Here is a 25,914-nt window from a genome sequence, read left to right as displayed (position 1 = left end):
TCCAAACTTCTTGACAAACAAAAACTTGTTTATTGAAGTCGAGAACAAAAATAAAGGCAAGAGGAGAAAAAGGTGGTTAAAAGAAAGGCTGTCTAAAAGCGGCCGAGACTGAGACTTGGCGCGCTCCTCTCTGGCCTTCGTTTGCAGCGGGTTTTGATACCTTCGATAAATGGGGGGAGCTTTATTAAATCTGCTCTCGCCCAATTTCAACCAATACTGCTGCAATGGCACTGTACATAAAAGTGGGCAGAGCCCAGTGCTCGCCAGAGCCCGACTCTAGAGGCGCCAGTAAAGTCCACTGCTAGCTAGACAGTCGGGGTTTTCAGAAGTCGCCGACCTTACTGACTCCCACCCACTTGACAGCTAATCTCTTCTCAATAGGAAACGGTCGCCGACCCCTTGCGACCCCGACAAGGCTGCTCGCAGTCTTGCTCCCCAATCCCCGCGGCCTTGGACAGCGTATGAAGCGCGCGACCGCTGTCACCATTCCTAACCCCTCCAGAATTCCGACGGATAGGGTAGTTACCGCCTAGAGGGGGAAAGGAGCTACTGGCGCCGTAATCTTCTAGCTTAACACACATCAATGAGTTCCATTTTTAAACAACGGTGAGAAAGGAACAAGAAGTTCAAGGCGGGAATCTAGACGGGTACCGGCGCAAATAAAAAGGATAAGCAGAGTGACTGTCAGTAGACGAAAAAAGAAATAAAAACGGACCATAGGAAGAGAAAAATGGAGGTGGAATGCAGGCAGTATTTGCACACTGTACTGTCCGTAGTGGTGACGGAAGGCAGCCAATAAGGAAGACTGGGAGACCTGCGTCAAACTTGGAACTGTTTATGGCCCGACCTTCCGGCAGACGGAAAGAACTGGGCTGTCGACGAAGAACTGAATCACTGCCGCTCTCGACCATGCTCTAGACTATTTGGTCTATGGGGGTTGAACGTCCAAAAGCGACTCTGGCCATGAGGGACGCCGTAGTGAAGGGCTCTGAAAATTTTAATCACCTGGGGTTTTTTAACGTGCGCTGACATCGCACTGTGTACACGGGCCTTAGGAATTTCGCCTCCATCGAAATTCGACCGCCGCGGCCAAGTTCGAACCCGCGTCTATCAGGTAAGCAGCCGAGCGCCATAACCACTGAGCCACCGCGGCGGCGTAAGGCGAGGAAACAACCTATACGTCAATCATGAGCAGAGTAGGAGAAGATGCGTGCGGCTACAGTCTTGACACAGGAATCTAGCTGTTCGCCTCTCGTGTCGCATATGTGTAAGTCCATGTGCTGGTGCCCGCCGTGGTGGCTCAGTGGCTACGGCGCTCGGCTGCTGACCCGAAAGTCGCGGGTTCGATCCCGGCCGCGGCGGCCGAATTTCGATGAAGGCGAAATTCTGGAGGCCCGTGTACTGTGCGATGTCAGTGCATGTTAAAGAACCCCAGGTGGTCAAAATTTCCGGAGGCCTTCACTACGGCGTCCCTCATAGCCTGAGTTGCTTTGGGACGTTAAACCCCAATAAACGAATAAACTAACCATGTGCTGGTGGCTTCCATCATGAGCATACCTTCCAAAGCTTCGCGACATGTACTCGAATAGAACGCACATCACGTACACACAGACGTAAAAAGTAAGCAGCTACACACACACACACATCTTCTCCTGTAGATAGACTGAACAAGCGAATTCGATGTGAAAATGTATGCGCAAGAAGCCATACACGTTGGTATTCCGTTTACCATTTCTTTATGTTATAAAGTGGCTGGTGATATGTATTTGTTGCTCCAGCTGCGCATGTACTGTATATAAAAAATTCCTTGCGTATTTGTTATCTTCAATAAAGGTTAGGTGAAAGTTCAGCATCGCCCAGTGTCAGGCTGCATGATTGAAAAGGAAGGACGTGCACGAGTGCTCGTGTATACCGTAGATGGAAAGAAACGAGACCAACGCGGCACCTGTGCGCTCCGCTGTTGGAATTTCTTTTCATCGCGCCCTTTCCTGGGTGGTAAGATAAAGAAATCAAAGTGGTCTAGATTGTATCATCGACGAATTTTCGCCTTTTTGTTACCCATGAATTACCGAAGTAAAAGCGTGTTGAAATGAAAGGCTGACCGCAGGGCGCGTATGCTCCGCTCTGGTGCTCCCCTTTTCTGGGGCGAACTGCTTGGGATAAGGAGCCATAAGGAGAGGGGAGGGAGGGGGGGAGGGTTACCGTACAAGAGGGACTTAAGGCCCGTTCACACTTGCCCAAAAATTCGCCGAGCGAAGCGGATTCGGCCGCTTTTGACGCCGAGCGACGCGGAAAGCGGCGCGGCGAGGGCGATCGGGCTGGACCCATTTCCGCCGCGCGGCGACAAACATGGCGGCGCCTTTCGAAGCCGGACACTCCGCTTCATTTGAATTCTCCTTGTTGCTGCCTTTTTCACTGCGTTCACTGGCCAGAAATGCGGCACAGGTCTTTCGCTTCCTCTCACCTCGCCTTCAAGGAAACGTATATGTGATAAATTTGCTTTCTTTTTTTATTCAGAGAGACGAGTCCGCCGCTTCTAGGCTTAACAGCAGAGTCGGCATGTTGACACTAATGGTTCCCGCCCTGACAGCCAGATGGCGCCACTACAGCTGAGTTTATTTTTGCATTTGTGCTAGCATACGCTGAACTAAAAGTGAGAATGTGCCTGCGTTTAACGTACGTAAGCATGCATACGCTTATGGTACGTAGACAGCGTAAATTTATGCTCTTTTCTCACTATATCTGTTGATGCCGCTAGCAGCGACGCGGTTTGGAAAAGCGAGAAACAGCAGTGGCGCGGCGGATCCGCCTCGCCCGCGCGTGAACAAGTGAGAACAGGTCCCTGTTTTTGCGGCGAGCGAATCCGCTTCGCTCGCCGAATTTTTGGGCAAGTGTGAACGGGCCTTTAGGGTTGCTTGACGGCGGAAAGAATCACGGGGACGTCGACCCAACGGTTTGGTCGAAGACCCTTTCCCCAAGAATATCACCAAAGAAAACCTTACCACCAGGCGGGGGGAAATCTTGTACCCATTAGAAAACCGGCCCATGAGTACCCGGCAGCATCGGGAATCGAGCCCGGCACCTCCCCAATGCGAAGCGGATGCTCTACCACAAGGCCATCGCTTCTGTGATCACCACTGGCCCGTCAACGCAACTTGACGGGCTTCTTGAGCCTCGTGCTCTAAATTCATGCCGTGGTATGGTAAACCGGGCATGGTGCGTGACGTCGCGGCAGGAATGCAAAGGCTTTATATCTACGAGGCACTGCCCCGCCCCTCCTCCCTTCCAGTGTCAGGCGTCGGGAAAAGGCACCAATCTCCATGTTCCTCGTGCTAGCTCCGTCTCATGCGCGCGCCGTCGGGCTTGATTAGCGTATTTCTTATAACACCACGTGGCTTTAAGTACCAAATCAGTACCGAAAGGTGAAACGCCTACCACTCCGAAATATAAATCTTCGCGTGGGAGCCTTCCTAGAACGTGCCGATGCTTTCCTGCAATGCATTTCATGCTTGCATCTGCTCTCGACAGCGAGATGACTACTGTTTTGGTTTCGTCTTCAACAGTGGCGGAACCCACAGCCCACCTCCTCTGGAATACAAAGGGCGGGATTCCGAGCAGTGCGGTGCTTCCGTTAGCTGACTGTCGCATTGTGTACTATCGCTGACAAAAGGGGTATACTCCACGCGGCGGGAGCCGGAGCAACGGAAAACTGCGTTGCAACGCCATGTACGGGCGGCATCTGGGATAGAGATAGCCAATGCGTGACCTTTATTACCAGCAGGCATGTCGCTTGGCTCGTTTCAATGTTTCGTGATTTAGCTCGCCAAAATGCCTCAGTTTTCCGTTGCTCCGGCTCCCACCGCGTGGAGTATACCACTTTTGTCCTCGATGATGCACAGTTGCCATGCGTTAGCCCGATGACACCATGCAGGGTAGCGCAAGAGTGAGTCACGTGGTCCTCTTCTTCCCCGCAGCCTGGTGCACGGCGACAGCCTGCAGAAGCTGGTCCGCTGGCTCCGGGGCGAGCTGACGGGAGTCCCGAACCGGAGGCCCCTGGTGCCTTCCAAGCTGCCGCTGCGGCCCGTGGCGCAGCTGGCGGTGGACACCCTGGTGCGGGTGCGGCCGGTGCAGGTGCTCCGCGCTGCGCTGGCCGTGTCGGCCGCCTACCGGTGAGTGCCGTAGCTGCTGTGCTGCGCACCATAGATGGCTGAAGAGAACACCCTCTCTCTTTCGTCTTCCGGCTGCCCGCAGCAGCAACAGCTAGCATCGGTGCGGGTGCAACTTATTAAACGAAAGTGACTTCGTTTTCGGCTAATCCACGTGATATACACTGAGTGACCCTTCGCCCATTCTGCTTTGTTATCCGGCGGGGGGGGGGGGGGGGGGGGTATTGTATAGGCACGACAAGAAGGAGCAGGGACACCTCCAAACCTGTTTCCATCCACCGCTGAAGTCGACTTGTCATTCTACATCTACCCCCATCTGGCACATTGACGCGATGCGCTTTCCTAGCGCATTGTCACCGTTTACATGAATACGACGCGCTAAAAAGAAAAAGAATGTGACAGCAGCGATGCGCTGCTGTCACATTCATGTAAACGCGGCTTATTTAGATTGGCACTGACACGTGGTCACCTATCATCTTCATCAGTGCCTGTATACTTAAAGGCTCGGGTGAAGCATGACTTAAGATGGGGGGGGGGAGGGGGGGGATTAGCCCACATAATAGCACGAAAACAGTTGACCTGTTACAAGCGACAGTCAGCTAGAGGGACTTCGGCTGAAGCTGAGAAGTTGGTCGCTGTCATAGTGGTTGCCCCAATTCCAACAAACGAGAAAATGAACGTGAGCGACTGAAAGGGAACAAAATTTGCGCTGTGTCACCAATCATCTACGGGGGGCGCTAAGACCGCCCCATTCCTCTACTCTTTTTTTCTTTTTTTTCCTTTCTCTCATTAATTAATACCTTGCTTCTTAGCATGCATGCTTCTGTTTCCAGCTCTTTGTATTTTTTATTGTATATATGTTATGTCTTCTTTAATGAATCCCCCTATGTAATGGCTGTGTTGTGTCCCCTTATTGCTTTTGTGTGTGTGCGCCCCCGCGTCCTCCTCCTAACGACAGTTCGCATCCTCCTCCTAACGACCACTCAATCCTCCTCCTAACGACCACTCGCATCCTCCTCCTAACGACCGCTTGCCCCTCGTCGCACGCTGTCGCCGGATGCCCCCCCACGGTGCGCCCCCGCACCCTCCTCCTGTTCTGGGAAGCCACTCCCTGCCGTGGACGCTTCTCCACTCCCTCCTTTCTTCGGGCGGCCAGTTCGGCTCCAGCCTCGGTCGACGCTGGTCGCACCCTCATCGGCTTTAAATAAACGAAGTCTTAAAGTACCGTGTGCGTCTTTCGCTGCATTCAACACAGCGACCGGACACGACAGTGGCGACGAGAAAGTGGATTCGACCCGCGCTACGCAACGCTATTGACAAGCCATGGCTACGCGAGGGTTTCCCAATCAGATACCAGAATTCAACGGCTCATCGTGGTCATCGTGGGTTGGACGCCTTCAGTTCTACTTTGAAGCTAACAACATCACAGACCCAGCCTTGAAGAGGGCCAACCTGCTGACGCTGTGCGGGGAGCAGACCTACGATACTGTCTGCGCCCTTATTCAGCCAAGCACACCAGCGGCAGTGTCTTACGACGACATCGTAAAAGCGCTGCAAAAGCACTACGACCCAAGGCCATCCGAGGTCTACAGCCGGGCTCGCTTCCAACGACGAGATCAACTGGGAGGAGAAACTGTGAGCGCCTACGTAGCCGCGCTCAAGAAGCTCGCTGCCGACTGCAATTTTGGAACGCTGTCGACAACAGCTACCGGGCAGGAGGGAGACGCAGCTTCTTCTGCTAACACCACCATGCTTCCCTTGGACGTGATGTTACGCGACAGATTTGTGTGCGGACTGAGTGACGAGTCACTGCAGCAGCGCCTGTTCGCTGAGAAGGACCTCACATTCAGCAAAGCTTACGACATCGCCGTTCGAGCGGAGAGCGCCGGTCACCAGCAGAGAGGGATTCGCCGGAACACCGAGCCGGTACACCAGACAAGCAACCAGGTGCGCAAGCCTTCTGTTGTTGTAAAATCGGTCAAAAAGGCACAACGCTGCTGGCGGTGTGACGACCAACACAACCCCCAGGGATGTCGATTCCAGTCAGCCACGTGTAATTTTTGCCACAAGCGAGGGCATATCGAAAGAGCATGCATTACGAAACGGAGACTTGCCAAGATAAAGTCACCTTCCCAGCCTAATCACAGCGTCAACGCCTCAGAGAATACGCCGCTATCTGATCTCCATGGAACAACATCAGCAACACCATCTGTGTTGTACGACCTGAACACCATGAATCTCGGCACGCGACCGAAGATTTTTACAGAAGTAAGCGTACATCACCAGCTGATTAAGTTCGAGGTGGACTCCGGCGCAGCCTGTACTCTGATCAGTGAGGACACGTTCCGAACTTCATGGCCATCTGACGCACCCGCCCTGCAACAAGACGACACGCACCTGCGAACGTGGTCAGGACAGAATCTGCCACTATTGGGCTCTGCCAACGTGCAGGTTAACTACAACGGCCAGACCCATACGCTACCTCTGCTTGTTGTGAAGGGCACAGGATCAAGCCTTCTAGGGAGAAATTGGTTTTCTCCACTAGGCGTGATGATATGCGGCAAACATCAAAACGCCGATGCGCTAAGCCGTCTGCCACTAGACGCAACTGTTGACGAACCATTTCCACCAGGAGACGTTCTGATGTTCGAAGCACTGCCAGAACCTCCGCTTACAGCAGGCACAGTTGCAGCATCTACGCAGAAGTGCGCAGCTCTCCGGCTAGTTTACACAGCTGTTCAACAAGGCAACGTGCATAAACTCAAAGGGGACAACTTCGACGCTTACCGCAGGCGAGCTACAGAGTTGAGCACCCATCGCGGCTGCATCATATTTGGGTCCCGAGTTGTGATGCCGAGAGAACTACGCGCACAAGCTATGTCTCTCATCCACGCCGGACATCGGGGCATCGTTGCAATGAAAAAGTGTGCCAGAAGCTACATGTGGTGGCCTGGCATTGACAACGACATCGAAACAGTGGTGCGAGAATGCAAGCCTTGCCAGAGCAGCCGGAGCGCCCCGCCGAAAGCTCCTGTCCCAGAATGGGAAAAGCCAGACACACCATGGCACACACTGCACATTGATTTTGCAGGACCAATTGAGGGCTGCACTTTCCTTGTGGTCGTAGATGCCTACACAAAGTGGCTTGAGATAAGGCAAATGGGACAGACGACTTCGGCAGCAGTCATTGACAACCTCCGATCACTATTTGCAACGTTCGGCCTGCCGCGCAAGGTAGTGTCGGACAACGGAACACCGTTTGTGTCTGCGGAGATCCTCAAGTTTTATCGCGACAACGGGATCTCATCAGTTACATCGGCCCCCTACCACCCAGCGACAAACGGACAAGCCGAGCGCTACGTAGCCGAGCTAAAACGCGCCCTTGAAAGAGATCAGACAGGCTCGCTGCAGCGCCGCCTTGCGCGCTTTCTCTTCAAGCAGCACACGACGGTTCAGAGCACAACAGGCGAGACCCCCTCGAAAATGATGTTCGAGCGTGAAATGCGAACCCAGCTCACAGCCATCCTCCCCGAGCCAAAGGCAGAGACGTTCCGGGAAGAAAAAGCAATTCCGCGCTGCGGCACGCTTAATGAGGGGCAGCGCGTCCTCGCCCGACAGTTTCTGAAAAAGCCACGCTGGGAGGAAGCTACAATTGTCAGACGCATAGGCCTGCGCTCTTGGCTCGTCAACATACATGGCACAGTAGCACGCCGACATCTCAACCAGCTGCGTAGATTTACGACGCCGTCTGAGAGCTGTCCGCCAGCGGAGAGAACACGTGCACCATCTTCCCACATAGCCTGGCACCTCTTCCCGGAAGAAGAGACTTCGCCCAGGACAGACCCAGGAGACACAGCGAACAACAGCCAGCCTACAAGTGTTTCTCCCCCGAGCGCACAAAGCCAGCGCGCCTCCACGCGTGAGCGCCGACCCCCTGCACGATACCAGGCAACTTTCTAAGGGGGAAGGAAGTGTTGTGTCCCCTTATTGCTTTTGTGTGTGTGCGCCCCCGCGTCCTCCTCCTAACGACAGTTCGCATCCTCCTCCTAACGACCACTCAATCCTCCTCCTAACGACCACTCGCATCCTCCTCCTAACGACCGCTTGCCCCTCGTCGCACGCTGTCGCCGGATGCCCCCCCACGGTGCGCCCCCGCACCCTCCTCCTGTTCTGGGAAGCCACTCCCTGCCGTGGACGCTTCTCCACTCCCTCCTTTCTTCGGGCGGCCAGTTCGGCTCCAGCCTCGGTCGACGCTGGTCGCACCCTCATCGGCTTTAAATAAACGAAGTCTTAAAGTACCGTGTGCGTCTTTCGCTGCATTCAACACAGCGACCGGACACGACAGGCTGCAATGGCCTTTCGTAACACTCAATATAATACGTTCATTTTTCATCCAATTAATGAAGGATATGCCCGTACAATGTAAACATATGAATTGCGAATGCACACAGTACAGTCGCGAGTTACATAGACGTCACCGGAGCGGCGAAAATTGCGCCACGCGGCTGGCAAAGCGCCGTGCTTAGCAAACACAGCTGGCACTTTTGTGATCGGCGTGTTCACAACTGCAGCACCGAGCATTGCTGTCTGCCGCTCACGTGGCATGTCACTAGTGATAACCTTTTCTCACGCGCGGTTGTACAGTCGAACGTGCATGCACTCTGCACGGGAAAGCAGAACAAAAAGAAAAGACACAAAAGAAAAAGCACGTTCACCCAAAAACAAATTCGCATATTACAGGCATTTCAGCACTCATAGAAATGACTGAGCAGGGTTTTTGAAATCATTTATAAAACAAATTAAGGGCGACCCGCACGGAGCAAACTTTCACTGCGAATTTCGCGCGGCGAGCACCAGTGCTGCGGGACGCCGACGCACCGCCACCGTGCTGCACCACTTACGACGAAAAACAGGCGGCTGTCACCCGACCGCTGCCGCCGCAATTTCAGCGTTGCTAGACACGGCGTGATTCATACACTCGGTAAAATTCTGAAAAGAACAGCTTTGCATTTACAATTAACCAAATGTTTATTCAATGGTGACAAATAGGACGAATTATTCTTTATGGCCCCTTTCCAGACCAAAATCTTTAACCTGTTCGAACCTCCCGCGCCTTCTGACGTCAAACAACACGCACTGGCTAAGCCTAGCAGCTCTGTAAACACGGAAGCATTCTCAAAGTTTGGAGCGTTCCATCACTCGCGGTGCGGGCGTCTTCAGTGAAAGCGACAGCTTCGTGCACCTTTCTTTTGCCGTCAACGCGAGGCACAGTGTGGCGACAACGACGAATTGGTGCTGTCTTGAATTAGAAGTGTTATAGCGCAAACAAAGACACGGACAAAAAGAGAGGAAACACACACACAAGCGCTTGTGTGTGTGTTTCCTCTCTTTTTGTCCGTGTCTTTGTTTGCGCTATAACACTTCTAATTCAAGATGAACTACCAACTCGCCCAACGGGAAGTTTTAATGAATTGGTGCTGAAGCGAGAGGCCCCGCTTCGACGGGCGCCGCCATGTTGCCCGTCGGGCGGGAGACAGACGCGGTGGCGCCCTGATTAGTCCGCGCTGACAATCCGCGTAGGACACTCCGGCGAGCGGCTAAGCCCGGCGAACATGCCAGCGACTGAGCGATTGAGCGGCGCGTCGCAGCGAACATTTACAACTTGAAGCCTCATCGCTCGAGCCGCTGTGACGACTCAAAAGTTCCAGGGTGTCGAACCGAACCTGAACCCGAAACCGGAACCGAACCTGAATTTTCACCCGGAACCGGAGCCGAACCGAACCCATATTTTTTCGCCATCTTGGAACTGAACCCGAACCGGAACGATTCAAAGGAACCGCTCCGAACCGGTTCGGCACAGGGTTCAGCCCCACTTTTTTCAACCCGGCACACTTTTTTTCAGACAAAAAGAGATAGTCTAGTGCATAGGTTTGCCCATCCGAAGCTGTCTGCGCTAGAAAATGCGAAAATGGCACCCAGTATATTCGACAACAGAACTGAATGTAGTGTGGTGTCTGGGAAGAAACCTAATTGAGGCTTCTGTGATGTACTGGCACCAGTTTCTTCTATTTATTTATTTATTTATTTATTTACTTATTTATTTGTTTGTTTGTTTTGTCCATGACCCCGCACCTCCACCAAATGAAAGGGGGTTCGCGTACTAGTGAACTCGGCGATACAGTTCACCAAACAGCTGAGCGGATGGCAGCAAGATCACAGTCAGTCTAGACAGCCAGAGATGATGATGATGATGACCTCAGGCTGAATGGCACATACCCACGGCGGGGGAGAGCTGGAGCCGCGCGCCGGCACACTTCGTCGTCAACTTCTTCGTCTGCCATCGAGGCAACAGGAGGCGCGTTCATCATAGTTCAGGCGCGTTCATTGTAATTCACTACAATTTATTTATTTGTTTATTTGTTTATTTATTTATTTATTTATTTATTTATTTATTTATTTATTTATTTATTTATTTATTTATTTATTTATTTATTTATTTATTTATTTATGCGCAGGGCCGAAGCATTACAGAGAGGAGTGGGTAGTAATAAGAAATATACAAGAACAATTTTGGTATAGCAGAATTAGATTATATAATCGCTAACAACATTCTTAAGTAACATGGGAGTTTGTAACGCATGCGATGGAGGTTTCATTCCTTAGCTGCCTTGGGAATGAATGAGGAAGAATGAAAGTGGGTGCGACTGCTTGGCACTTCAACCTTGAACTGATGGTCGCTGAGAGAAGAAATATATGAAGGCGGCAGAAGTAGCGAGTCTCTGAGATGAGGGTTATAAAAGTAGATTTTGTGAAACAGACGTAAACATAAACATAAATAGATATAGACATAAACAGACATTGTACGTCCGGTTTATATGAAATCTTGAGTTGTTACTTCTGCCCCTTTACATGTTTCTGTATGGTCGTAATAAAATTGTTAGCACTGATCTAACTCAATAAAGATCTATAGACACCACATTTTTGCTTGCGTGTTTCCTTCTTTCAAACGATGCTTTCGATATTGGTGCTCATGGAGCACCCCGTGGTATTCGTCTACTACGAACAAATAAATTATAGTTGAATTTCTTCTTGACGCTGTTCTTGGTTTATCAACAGAGCGATGGCTCTGACGAGTAGTTGAATTCAGGTTACATTAGGCACGAAAGAAACGGCAATATAACTGCTAATATGTTGTTTGTTGTAATACTAGCCTATTAAGCACGCTGGATTAAGTACACTAGTGACTAAAAACAACGTATCAGCGTTTATATCACAGTTTTTCCGCGCCTCACGTGACCTAAAGTTCAACTACACGTTATAGCATCGTTCGGTTGATGAAACCGATGCCGAAACAGCATGGGAAAATAAATTCTTTTCTGAATTATTCAGCGGCCGTAGGTGCATACCACACGGTGATACAGGTATTATATTATCTAGTGCATCATTTGAAAGAATAAAACACTCAATGAAATTCGTTGTGTATAGTACTTTAAACGCCTATTTAGAATACCTTCCCGTTCTTTGCGTCATTTACCACAAATTTATGAAACATTAGCGCAACGACCCAACAACGTTGTGGTGATAGATTTTGAGGAAAGGAAATGGCGCAGTAATAGTCTCACTTCTCGATGGACACCTCAACCGCGCCGTAAGGGAAGGGAGGAAGGTGGCAGTCAAATAAGGAAGGGAGAATAGGGTGCCGTAGTGGAGAGCTCCAGAGTAATTTGGACCAACTATACTCCGTTTCATACATCATGTGCAACGCGGTGAAGGCTACGGAAGTAGTCCGCAGAAAAAAATAAAGAGAGGTGTATCCCTCCGCGCTGTTTTGTGGCCGTGCGGTCTAACGCGTCGCTCCATCTTCCTCCCTTCCCGTTACGGCGAGCTTTAGGTGTCTACCGAGATATGACAGATACATTTCCTTTCCTCAAAAACCAATTTACCGGCGAGCAAGGCGTATTTGTCCGCGTTTCAGATTGGTCCAAATTGTCGTCACGCCGCTGAGCTGGACGCCATTTTCTCAAAAGGAAAAGGGAGGCGGACAGAAAGAGTAAACACGGCGGCCAGCGGGGACAGCGAAACCGTGAAATGGAAAAAGACGACACACGCAAAATACAAAATCATAGATCTCGACCGATTCGCTCGCAATATCATCGTTTTTTGTCACGCTGATGACAAATGTATTACCCACGAAGCCTGTCGGCAATGCATTTGTTATTTTTCGCTCACCACAAGCAACGCACTATTTTCTGTCACGGATGCAGGCTGCGCAAAAAAGAGCGCTAGCTTTGACAGCGTTGCACCTGATGTATGAAACGGAGTATAGAGACCTTTAACGTGCACTGACACCCCACAGCACACGGGCGCCTTTTGCGTTTCGTTTCCTTCGAAACGCCGCCGGGTTCGGACCCGGGTACATCATTTCATTTCATTCATTTCATTTATTTATACTGTCAGCCCAGATCACGGGCTATAACAGGAGTGTATAATGAGGTATAAAAAATAGCAAAAACACAAACATTGAAACGGGCACAAAAATTCGGTACATAAAGCGTTCACCACTTATACAAAATATAAAACACTGGCATATAATTCATGTAGACAATAAAACATCATGCAGCTTATCTAAACATTCCCTAAGTGATTGTGAGGTGACAACAGAGTTTGGTAGCATATTCCATTCCTTAATGGTTCTTGGGAAAAAACTAAATTTAAAGCAATCATTCCGGACTGTTGGCATTGGTATGTACAAGCTGTTACGATGGCGCGATATTTCTCCAGTTTTAATTTCAAAGTACTTTGAATGGTTTATTTTCAAGCTGCGGTTAATAATCTGAAAAAGAAACTTGAGCCTGTCACATTTGGTTCTAAAATCGAGCGCTTCCGAATCAGCACGTTTGCACAAAGACGTTGGGGAATCAGAATGTCGGTACCTATTAAATATAAACCTGGCACCGAGACGCTGAATTCTTTCCAGCTTAGAGCAATTGAATGCAGTGTGGGGGTCCCAAACAATTTTTCCATATTCGAGAATGGGCCTTATCAAGCTCTTAAAAACCAGACATTTGATTGAAGGGGTTGCACTATGCATATTTCGTCTGAGGCTCCAGAGTGCTTTTGAGGCCTTGGAACATGTATTATCTATGTGTGAATTCCAACGTAAGTCAGAAGTAAGTGTTAATCCAAGATATTTGTATTTATTGACCCTGGTTATTATTCTATCATTGATACTATAACTATAATCTGAGATAGTTTTCTTTCTTGTAATGGTCATAAAACTGTTTTATTTGGATTTAATAGCATCTGCCACCTTTTGCACCATTCGTTGATTTTTTGCAAATTTAGATTTAGTTCAACATGATCTTCCAGAGTACCAATTTGTTTATAAATGATGCAGTCGTCTGCATACAATCGGACCGGTACACTGAGTTCGTTAGGCAAGTCATTGATGAAAATCAAAAACAGGAGCGGGCCCAGGACGCTGCCCTGAGGAACGCCGGAGTCTACTGGACTAATGCTGGATTTATGAGCATGAACTTGAACATACTGTGCTCGACAGGAAAGATCGAATAAGTAGCCGAGTGCCCTAAAGTCTGAGCCACCGCAGTAGGTAGTACAACATTTACTTTTTAAGCGCTCGTTGTTTCCGACAGCTGACGACACTAAGACTAGGGCGGCAGAAAGTTAGTCCCAACAATCCGCCTCACAGGTGGGCAATGGGAGGTGGGGGACGGTTAAGGTTGTTGAAAGTGCATTTTTACCAGTCAGTGCCCGGATGTGCGCCCACTGGGGTATGGTGTGCATCAAGGGTGGAGGCTGCACGCACGCACGCGCACACAAGCCCCCGCCCCCCCCCCCCCCCCCTTGCCCGCAAACATAGTGTGGTTATTTTTGGTAAAGGAGGCTATAATGCTAACGCAGTGAAAAAAAACATCTAAAACAGTATTCATACTCCCAGTTGGATATGTACTAGTGGCGGCGCAACAGAAAAGCTCCGTTTAGAGATGCCTTAGGCTATTCGGCCATGTCCTAGGCTTCTTGTTATCTTGTTTGCATGGCATATTAGCAACCTTTCTGACCCTGCTTGTGCCGCGCTTGATTTCGTCGAATTCAAAGATCTCGGTAGAAGTCCTTACACCACCAAGACTCCCTTACTCCGCCCGCACATAAAAATTCCGGAACCAGTCAGGAGGCTGAACTTTGCACAGCATATTCATCTTGCTGTAAAGAGCACTGTTCTCTTGACAGTGACTTCGCTGAACGCGGCAGTTTTGCGTGTTCATCCATCATGCGGGTTTTCCACACGCTAAGTGATCCTTAAACACGAAGAGTGCGCACGGAATTCCGAAGTCTTTTTATCGCAGACAGAAATGTTGCAGTGAAGTGCATGATCTCAATGTATTTTTTAACAAACTGCTGAATTATGTGAAAAAAAAACACAGCATCAAGACAAAAAAAATCATTTTGTGGCTCAATGATTTCTCGTTGCTCGCACAGGTAGCAGTTCACTGACCATGGCACAAACGCCTTCTTGGCGCGAAGGTATGGCCTAATGCGTAATGTCGATGTTTGAAGCGTGAAAAAGGTTATACCGGCCTTTTGAAACTACAGTCGAGCCCATTTATCACGAACCTGACGGTCACGCGGATTCCGTTCGTTATATCCGATGCTCGTAGTAAGTTTACTCTCCGTACAACAGCCAAAAACACTGAGGCCGCTAAAAGTGGCGTTTACTTCTTATAGAACTGCGTTATTCGCGCGTGCTTGTGCAAAACAGAGCCTGCAGCGCCTCTTTGCAGGCTATCTAGGGCAGTCATTTAATCCTCGTCGACACCCTTGTTGCCAACTATCAAATTTAGGGACTATGTATAACTAATCATGGTTGAAGTATCCACGGCAGCTGGTGGCACGCCGGCCACATAAATAAAATTCCTGGCAGTACGGGAGGGCTCGTACTTTGTGTTCAACGTCTTCGTCAGAGCACGCGCTTCTGCGATTTTGTGGTCCGCAGGAACTTAGTTATCCGAGGAAGCATCTGGATAGCTAAGGGTCAACGAAGCGTTTTCACAAATCTACATGCGTCTGGTCACGTGTGTTTCGAGCTTCTTGTTTCGTTCCTGGGCTCATGCAGCGACGAAAGTAGCGCAGCGCTCGTGGCACCGAATGCATCAGTTGCAGCGCCCGCTCTATGACGCTGCCTGCACTTGGTAGCAGTGCAAAAGATGGAGCCCACTGGGCAGGCAATGCATACCACGTGACCAGCATGGCTAGTAAGGCTTTCAAAATTCTCAAATCAGTGCTGTTAGTTAATTTATCGATGACCATGGTCAGTAGCTTCACTTTCGGTGATGTCCCTTTACCACGCCCACCGCGCTTCTTCCACCTGGGATGCTTTGGCCAGCCGGCGAACACGCAGGAAATGATTCCCCTCGTAGGCCACCGACGCGGGCTTAGCCGGCGATTACTTACTACTTCAATAGAATTATACCATACCGTTACCGTGTTTACGCTACCGTTTACAGTGTTTCCAGACGCCGGACTTTCCGGTTAGCGCTGCGCACTGCAGTGCCCCCTTTTATTGCATTTTTGGGTCGACATATTCTTTCCCGGGCGGTATCGTGAAGGTTGAGATGCGCTCTCTCATATCCGCGCTTACTGGAAGCACCACCTCTTCAACTCCGGGGGTAGTTTACGGCGCGTCCTCGTTCGCTATAACCGAGTGGTGCGGACAAAGTTTTGACTTTATTTGCGACGAATTGCCATTGCCCTTATGCATATTTTGACGGCAGCACCGTACCCGTTCGTAATAAGCAAGCGTATATCTGCGGCCGTTATAAGTGGGCTCGATCTACATCCGCTGATTTCGCTTTAATATATTACACAGGTATCAAAAAGGCTGGGTAAGGCTGCAGATATATGGGTAGAGGAAGCAATGACCGATCACCTTAGTCATTTGCCTTGTGGAGAGGTCAAAAGAGCTACTACTGGGGCTAGTTGGAAATACATACTTGAAGGAATTGGTGAGCGCTAAAAACCACGGAAAAAGGATTAACACACAGGACGAAGCGCTCCGTTTTGTGTGTTAGTCCTTTTTCCGTGGTTTTTAGCGCTCACCAATTCCTTCAAGTGTGGAGAGGTCATACAGGTGTCCGAAGGAAAAGTTAATAGTGAGCAACCCGAATGTATTGGCATAAAGTTCTCCCACGACCATGTCCAGAAAAGACAGACAAGCACTTAGTGGGCTATTTAGCACAGTGGCCAGAAAGGGGTTGTTTCGTAGGTTTGAAAGTAAATACCCTGAAACAAGTGTGTGGACAAATGGTGCACGGCTGATTCACCAGACTCTGTCACGGGCCCAAAAAATCTGTAGACGCACAGGCTCTCTTTGATAGGGCCCCAGCAAACGTTACAAAAATTCAATGTAGTTCAAGCATACATTCTTCCAAGCAGAATGCTGCATTTACAAGAATGATGCAACACAACATCCCAACGAAGATGTTACCAATTTGCATCCGTGCAGAAAAGAAGCGTTCTCAACCCATCCAAGAGTGTGTTTTGTTATCACACTCTTTTTATCAGATCAAAATACGTCGACGTCATCATAATAAGCTAAGTTGTAATTTGTCCCTGTGCTAGGCAGAAGCCACGATTAGGTGTGTTTTTGAAGATACTGAGCTATAGGGGTTCAAGATATATAACACGAGTCACAAAGGCGACATCGAAGAGATGATTTAAATAAAATATGTGTGGTAAGCTATGGAGATGGAGAGCCAGTGCTCCTAAAAGGCTCCCGTTGGGTGGGGGATGAGCGGTTGAAGGGTTCTCGCATATTCCCGTACCATGTAGGAAAGGAGGGGGTGGGGGGTGACTGGCAAGTCGGTTTCGGGGTGACGGAAAGGTGGCTGTCTGCATGCAGGTGCCGATACATGACAGCTTCGTTTCTCAATAATGCGTGGGAACGTAGAGGCCGCGTGCGGGGGTCATGTCGGCGCCCGCGTAAGTGCACTGCTCCCGAGAAATTCCTGACCGACTCCAGAATCAGGATGACCAATTACTCGCGCGACGAGTCTCCGAAACTGCTCAAGCTGGTGGGTTTTGTAGATGCAAGATCCACCGGCTTTTCGTCTTATGCCTAATCAGACGGATTATAGTGTACACAGCCGATATACATTAATTTCGATTTCATTGCATTTTGCGGCTCTTGCCGTAAATACGTCTTTTTGCCACGGACAATAAACAAAGTGGGTAAATTGAGAACATAGTATCGCATTACACAAATTCTGCGCCCCGCCGCGGTGGCTCAGTGGCTACGGCACTCGGCTGCTGGCCCGAAAGACGCGGGTTCGATCCCGGCCGCGGCGGCTGAATTTCGATGAAGGCGAAATTCTAGAGGCCCGTGTGCTGTGCGATGTCAGTGCACGTTAAAGAACCCCAGGTGGTCGAAATTTCCGGAGCCCTTCACTACGGCGTCCCTCATAGACTCAGTTGCTTTGGGACGTTAAACCCCAATAGACCAAACAAATTTTTGCATTTTTTATTTTATATATCGATGCGCCAGAAAAAAAGTAAACAGCATAAAAAGGTTCATTAAAACCCCTCTACGTTCAAATTTTTTTTTGTACTGAACCCGTTTGAACCGGTTCAGTATGGCCCGAACCGGTTCGAACCGGAACGGAATGTCGCTCTGGAGCGGAACCCGGAACTGAACCCGAAAGGTGTGAACCCGAACCTGAACCGAACCCGAAAAAATTCCGGTTCAACACCCTGCGGTCAAAACATGTTTTTGTGCCGCGGCTGCGGGATTCGCTTGCGTTTTCGCTTGCATGTGAAACGGGCTTCAACTGAAGGCGAACAGCCGCCGGCTGCGGGACCGGATGCTGCTGGGCGACCGTACGCTAGTTTTTCGCAGCAAAATCGCTCCATGTGGGTCGGCCTTTAGAGTAACTTGCAAATATGTTGCAGGAAATGACAATGAACGAAGAGAGAAAATACAAAAACATCAATATACTTTAGTGTAGTGAAAAGATTTGTGAGAATTTCGGTTACCGAAAAAATTACGCAAACTGGCTTCGATATCCTGTCGAGCTGGATATCGCAGCTCATGCAATAATTGAACATTTCAGGAATTTTATGTTGCATAGTTCGGCTCCTAAGTTGTCCTGCAAGGACTTTACCATTTTCAACTGTACATGGGTTATATACAAATATTTTTCACTTAAAAATGCTAGGTGAGCAAGGAAATTAGTATTATTTCTTAATTTAAAGGGGTGGAGACACCAAATTTGTGGTTCGCGCGTTCTTAGTTGCAAACGTTTTTTATGGCTCCAGGAAGCATGATACACACTCAAAGATTCATATATTCACAGTGAATAATTTATTATAGCATTTTTAGGTGAACGATTTTCGGTTTCGGTTTCGGAACGCCGAGTTGTACAGTGACGTCACAGAGGGGGAAGATCAACTGCTTCGCTTGGTCACGTGGGCCCACAAAAGTTGTGACGCACCTACTGCTGCATCGTCTGCTTTCCCACACACGTGCTGACCAGCGCATATGAAAACAAACAACTGCACGTCTAGTCCCAGCAGCTCGGATTCTGACAGATCTGATTCCAACGAGTGAGGACATCGACTTTTTTTTTGTTCGCACGCTAATATCGCCTTCGCGGGTTCGCGTGAGGATGCGAAACACTTTGCAAAATGCCAGTAAGCATCGCTGCGCCGCTCTACCCGAGCTGCGCCCACAACCGGTGTCACACTTCGCTGCCGTGCAGCAGTACCTGAGCGCTGCTTGGGATGGTGTACAAATATCACAAGAAAAGACAAGATCGCCTTGTTATCAGAACTGCCAGCTATACTCGAGCAGCGACAAAGCATGTCTGCTTATGTTGGGAGCTTTCGGCAACGGCACCGCTCGCGGGCGCTCCGGGCGACGAGCTCTGCTGCTGCCTGGCTGCCGTGGTCGTCGCTAGGCCTATAGCCTGTTTAGCAAGCGGCCGGCGCTTCGGAAGTCGCCTGCGCTATAATAAAAGGCCTACTTTTCACAAATAGCTGTAGTGTTAACAGAATCATCTCACAATAAAATAATAGTATGGTCAATCTCCTCGACGCCTTCGGCAGCGGAGCTAGCGGGCGCCAGGCGAGCCGGACCCCGACATCGCGCCAGCGGCAGCTGCTAGGCGCGGTTGTGAGAAATTTGCTCATATCACAGTTGTTACCTCTACTAGCAGCTCAGTATTGGTCAGCGATCCTCAAAAATGACACTTTTTTCACATTTCTTGTCCCATGGTTTATTATTTACGCCAAGAACACTCTTTAGCTCGCTTTTATGACGTCGGCAGACGGTATCCAGGCTGACCTACCGGCCGGCAGACTCGGCGTACTTCACGTCCGCACAAGAAAATACAAAACAGCCATGCCACCAGAAAGGATGCTTTCTAGATTCGAGATACGACAGCATGCATCTGTGCTAAAAGTGGATCTTTCGGCAGCGACACTGCCTGCGGCAACGCCGGCCGACGACCTGCGCGCTGGTCCCAGACTGCCCTAGTCGTCGCTAGGCCTAGCTGCTTTCGATATCGACTCCGCAGCTGAGGGAGCTTCGGGACTGGCCAGCGCTCAGAAACGTGCTCCGCTCGGCACCCCTTTACTGTGAACTCGTCCCATAATAAAAGATATGCTCGATTTCCACGACGTCTTCAGCAACAGAGCTAGCAGACGGCAGGCGAACCGCACCAGGTAGCAGCACAAAACCGGCTATGGGATGAAATTTGCTTGCATCGCAGTCATCACTTCTACCAGGAACTCGGTATTTGCCAACGATCGTCACAAACGATGCATTTTTGATATTCATATATCCCAGGGTTTGCTATGAACGTGAACAAACAATACTATCGCGTTCTTCAGATGCCGGCGTTCGGCACGAAGACTGGCGCAGGCCGCCCGGCTCCAAGGAGTCTCCGCGCTCGCATTGGCTGCCGCTTCCCGTCGTTGTTGCCGCGAGCGGCCCGCCGTTGACATCTAGCAGGCCGGACGCAGGCAACGAGCTGCAATCGGACGTTGCGACGCTGTTCGCAACGGCGCGCCGCAAACCGAGCGAGTGGCGGTTAGCAGCAAACGCGGCTCGCTGGTGCGTCGACTGCGCTCACGCGGCTGTGCCCCGCTCATCGTACGTCACTGTATTTTGGTATGACGTCACTAAAACTTTATTTTTCTACACCCCTTGTGACGTCATGGTTGATGGCGCTAGCGAATGGGTCTAGGTCGTGAGAGCGAGCATTTAGGTAATCTTTGGAACCGAATTAAAATATTTTTTAAACGTTTGTTGCGTCCAACACCTGGCAGTGACTGCCCTTGCATACATAGGAATCCCATAGCAGGCTTTTTATAGCTTCAAAATTTGGTGTCTCCACCCCTTTAAGTTGTAAAGTTTCACACGAGTGGTACGTATACATGTTTTGCACGCTAACAATGCCATACTTACGGAAAAGCGCGACAGATAATTCACAGTATGAAGACTTAGCTATATTTCTTCTGCTTTTGCTTTTTATTATTCTTGTAGGTAGTGGTAAACAATCAACGGTAGTTTAAATGCGAAAAAGTAAGGAGGAGTAAGACGCTTCACCTCCGACAGCTCAAAGTATATGTTGGTGTCGGTTACTCCTACAACAATTGCATTTTATATAGACACCAAAACTTGACCTTTCTGAAAAGGTCCCTCCAAAAACCTTAAAGGTGCACTGAAGAGGAATCTGAACTCGTATTTTTAGCGCTGGAACTCGATCTACACGTTCCGAGCGTTCTTAGAAACATCGCATTATTGTCCTGTACGGCCGATTTCCCTAATTTAAATCCGATTAAACGTCTGGCTCCCACGTTTTTTTTTTCAATTCCCGGCAGGCGGTGGGAGGTGTCGACCAACCTTTCAACCAGTCCCCTGGCGGCTTGCCGCTCTGCCATCGGCGGATTGATACGTAGTGATCGGCGAAAGCAAAGAGTCCACGCGTACTTTCATTTCCGTGGGCATAATTTGCTGCTATGTAGCCTCTGACTAGATCTATTTATTCACAGAAACCTAAAAAAAAAACAAAATAAAAGCGAAAGCAAAGCCGCCACGCGACTGCCTGAAAGGCACTCCATACGTTGGTCGACTCCTCCCACCGTCTGCGGGGAATTCAAAAAAAGGCGGGAGCCGGACGTTAAAACTAGGGAAATCGGCCGCACAAATCAACAATTCGAAGTTTCTAAGAGTGCTTAGAACGTGTAGATCGAGTTCCCGCGGCAAAAAGACGAGTTCAGATTCCTCTTCAGTCCACCTTTAAAGGTATTAGCTAGCTCTACCATCGTTTCTAATAATATTCTAATCAAACAGTATGATTTCGTTCTTGGGGAAGCAAGAAATGGCCTTTAAAATTAGGCTAACATCTGGCCCATTATATTTCTTCCACAGCCCAGGATTTCGAAGCGTAACGTTACCCTGAACTGCTAGTTCTGCCGTTGAGGCGGCTGAAAAGAGCTGTACCGTATCTTCGGCATAGGTTGCGCATTTTTCAATGCTATAAAAGTTATTTTGTTATTTATATGTATATTTGAAATAAAAAGGGTCCTAAAATGCTCCATTGGGGCTCACCTGATAGAATCGTTCTGAAAACAAACTGCTGTCGGCTACTTAGATAAGTTTTCAATAGTTTGAAAGCTCTCCACGGAAGCCACAGTTCTGTAACTTATCTAGCAATAAATTTTTATTTGGTCCGTTAAATGCCTTTTTTAAAATCCACGTATATTCCAAGAGCCAACTTTATGTTGTCACGTTCCTTCAAAATAAAATCATTTTGTTCTAACAGAGTCAACTCCGTTGATCGATTCTTTCAGAAACCGAACTGTGCGGTATTCATTACTCTATCGTCATCACAAAAAGTGAAGGACGCTTTAGCTTCGCTCGTAAGAGTGCAACGCGACAGCGTGTTGCAGGGCTGCCAGGGAGTCCATGGAACATCATCGCCCGTTCGGGTCTATTCTTTGCCCGTTGGACAAATCGAATGGAGTCTCCAGGAAGTCTCTCAAATTGGAGAGGACAGTTCAGCTCCGCCTTACAGGGGCCGCGAAACAGATTCTCAGTGCATTATTTTGCTTGTTGGTTGCATACAATGAGTTATAGTGATGCTATTAGCGTTGGTCGTACCGCGTATATTACGGTTTGTAATTTTTTAATTAGCTTGCGAAAACAAATTCATGGCGTTGATGGTGTCACCACACAGTGGCAGCATTCAGCAGCGATATTACATCATCGGGTGAGAGCTTGATGATTAGACGAACCGTAAATATGCTAGAAATTGTGTTAATATCAAGCTCTAATTTTATTCTAGCTAAGAAAAAAATTTTTACAACCTCATGAGCACATTAGACAGCTATCTACTCCTGAATCATTATACCCTCAAATACATTGCCGATGGCCATTGTCTCGTGTCAGCAAAGTAGACACGGAAAGCTTCCAGCATATCATTTACTAAAACTCTTCAGGAAACTTCAGTCACAGTACAACATTTATCAGACGTTTCCAGACCGACCGTAGAGGCAGGACATAGAAACACAAGCAAAAAGGCAGTGCTCCCACTAAAAGCCTAGAAACGTTTTTTCGGGAGTTTTAAGCAGCAGCAAAAACGAATCTTAGCATTTCGGTCCCAGAAAAGTAACTGGGTGTAGCGCTTCGGGACCAATGGCCTTCAGCAAGAAATAAAAATCTACTGCTCGCGCACTCTTTTCTCTCTCCCTCGCGCCACAAGCTGCGGGGAGAGAAGGTTTTGCGCTTGCACTGGTCGTTTCAAGTTGAGAGATCGAACAACTGTTTCGCTCGAGCAGCCGAAGGAAGCGGTTACCCCCGCATCTCTCTCGGCGCATGCGTTCCTCGCACGTGGGCCGTCGGCTCCATGCTGCAGGCCGGCGACGGCGGTCTGCCTTTTCATCGCGCCGCCGGAAGCGGCGGTCAGCAGCTTGCCCGTCTTCTATCCTTTCCCCTGCTGCCGCCCAACTTCAACATTGTGCGGCGGTCCCTGCAGGCATCTCGAGAGGCGCAGTAATGGCCTCCCGTTCTTCGCCCGGCTTCCTCGCTGGACGGAAGCCATCTTGCGCACTCCTATTCCCGCTGGCCCCAGCCATTCGAGCACAAGCCCCAGTGCGCGGCAGTTCTTGCTCTCGTCACTGCGCCAACTCCATGGGCTGTCATGGACTTCGTCGCTACGGATTCACGGCAGCCTTCCCGCGCGCCTCGGCGTGCCCACACTATTCCTTTTGGAACTGATGCAGCGGCGGCGCATCGCCAGTCCTTTGCGCAGCTTCACGGCCCTACTGATGCCGCTGTTAGAGGCGGCGGAGTTCGTGCCAATCGGCGACTCCTAGCACGCACCGTGCATTCCTCAGCGCCTCCGACGACTGCAGCGCATTGGTATTGGCAGCGTGGCTGTCCACGCGGTTATGAACGACCTTCGGAGACCTCTTCCAGCGAGTGTCCATAGGTTAGGTTACTCTACCTCTTTTTCCCAACAAACGTTCAGTTGGTAGTGAGCGCTTGTGTCGGGCTGTCTTCTCTTCGTCTTTTTTTTTGCGCTCGTTAACCGTGCGTACTCTACCTACTTCGCCACCGCCCAGCCATCCTGTCGCAGCGGTGTAGTTTGTGCAATGTTCGCGTGGCTATATTGACTCTCCCCCACCGGATTAATCGTGCCTTGATCTCGACTCCCACGCTGGACTGTGCCGCACGCGCGGTCTGCTGCACCATTGGTGCGGCGCGCCACGGCTCCTACTTAAGACGTCCCCCCCCCCTCCTGTCTGGCTCCAAGCAGTCTTATCCCCACACTTCGTCACAAGAAAATAAAACTCCCAGGATCGTTACGAGGGTGTAACGCGTACGTTTGAGCGTTCGCTTTGCTGTGAGAAGGCGCAGGACAGAAGCCTGCATTGAATTCATGATTGCAGCTGTTGCAGCCTTCTATTTCATACCTGCTGAAGGAAAACCGTTAACATATAAAGAAAACAAAATGGGTCCTAGAACGGATCACTGAGGCACAACTGTTCTAACAGAAGAATATAAAGACGTAAAGTTCTTGATTCTAACAAACTGCTGTGGTTGGCCAAGTAACTAGAAAATAAGTGGAGAGTGCTGGCACTGAATTCTTAATATTCAAGTTTCTTTAGGAGTATGGAATGAATAACTGTCGAAAGTCGCCTTGAGGTCTACAAATATTACTACGGCTAATTCGTTGTTATGGATTGCTTCTTTTATATGCTGAGATAGCTCTAATGCTGCTGATGATGTTGAGCGAGAGGTTCTGAAGCTGTGCCGAGATTCAGTAAAAATGTTTTTTCTTCAGATACTCTTTCAATTTAGAAATTACCTTTTCAAACACGGTATTAATGACACTCAAAACAGAAATTGGCCAATAGCTGTGAGGGTCATTAACATCGCCACATTTACATATAAGAGATACTTTTGCAATCTTTAGAATTTCGGGGTATGTAACACGCTCTATATCACGATTGAATATTAGGACAGAGCAGGTAAACATTAGCGTTTAAAGCCTCGACAGTAATGCCATAGTGTCCAGCCGCCTTGTTGGCATTCATATCAGCTAATACACGTTGTACTCTAATATCTTCTATAGTTTTGAGACAAAATGTGCTGTGTAATAATGGGTAATTAACATCACACACCTTATGAGGTATACACAGACAGTCAGAGCTGGTCCAACGTTAGTAAAGTATGTATTGAAGACATCAGTTTATTAAGTTTCAATTAATTCAGGGGCAATGTGCTTTTTTACGGGTGCACTGATGACATTATTACTAATATCCCACATCCTTTTAGGATTGCCCTCAGCTTTATGCATCAATAGTAGACAGTTTTAGTTTCACGTACGTAGAAGCTTCACGTAAGTAGAACGCTTACGGGTCACCAGTGCGCATGCGCAGAACGTGAAGTGTCTGCGTGAGTCGCACGGACGTACGTGAGATTCGGATCTTTGCGTTGCGGTCTTCACGTTGCTTGCGCACCTGGCGCTGGCAAGATGGCGGCGCCCTGCCCGCCCGCTTTAGAGTGAATACAGCTTCGTCGCTAATCCCTCGACGTGGTATCGTGCTGTAAACTGTGGTATTTGCCTTCAGTTAGACCATTCTTGCTCTCGCATGAAGTTTTAGGTGAGAACTAGCTTTTGTTTTCCAGATTGAAATCCCTTTCAGCAGCTCCTAAGCCTGACGGACAAGTGTTTGTGGTCGTCATGGCAACATAGACCGAGTGTGCCGAGGGTCTCGGAGACCACGCGAGGCTCGAAACTTCGCGGGATATCGGAGACCCTCGGCATAGTCAGCGGCAAAACTGTGCACGTTTTGGCTCCATACATACACGTTGTCAACATGTGTTTCGATTTCTTGCCAAGTCAACCTCCCCACGATATCATGACGGCTCAAAACACTCGAAGGAGGCATACCGACAACTGCAACTTCCTCAGTGCACAACAGCTAGTCTTGGCTACAGCCGCAGTGTGGCATGGCCTGGCTCGACGCCAAGCAGCTCGACCAAAGAAAATTAGTTTTGTTTATCTGCGCTAGATGGCGCGGCATAACATGCTAGCGCATATTTTTTAGGTTCTATGGCATATATACACAGTTTGCGTCCCGTATGTGTAGCTAAAACTGTACGAAGCGACACAAGCGTAAGCTACGTAGACTGCTCACGTTTACGTACGTGAAGGTTCTACGT

At 49.3% G+C, this 25,914-nt stretch overlaps 1 protein-coding gene across 1 annotated transcript in view; it reads left to right on the top strand.

Moving 5' to 3' along the window:
• LOC149345088 (uncharacterized) overlaps nt 1-25,914 on the top strand; it is a 59,609-nt gene that overhangs the window by 15,558 nt on the left and 18,137 nt on the right. Inside the window, exon 4 of the mRNA XM_089547361.1 lies at nt 3,975-4,169. Within this exon, the coding sequence (XP_089403487.1) occupies nt 3,975-4,169 (195 nt within the window). The remainder of the gene's footprint in view (nt 1-3,974; nt 4,170-25,914) is intronic.

The sequence above is a fragment of the Amblyomma mixtum genome, chromosome 5 (assembly GCF_055824585.1).
Source record: "Amblyomma mixtum isolate Tamu chromosome 5, ASM5582458v1, whole genome shotgun sequence".
In the NCBI taxonomy this organism is placed as follows: domain Eukaryota; kingdom Metazoa; phylum Arthropoda; class Arachnida; order Ixodida; family Ixodidae; genus Amblyomma; species Amblyomma mixtum.
The sequence above is the reverse complement of the archived record's forward strand: the minus strand, read 5'-3'. Positions and strand labels throughout refer to the sequence as shown.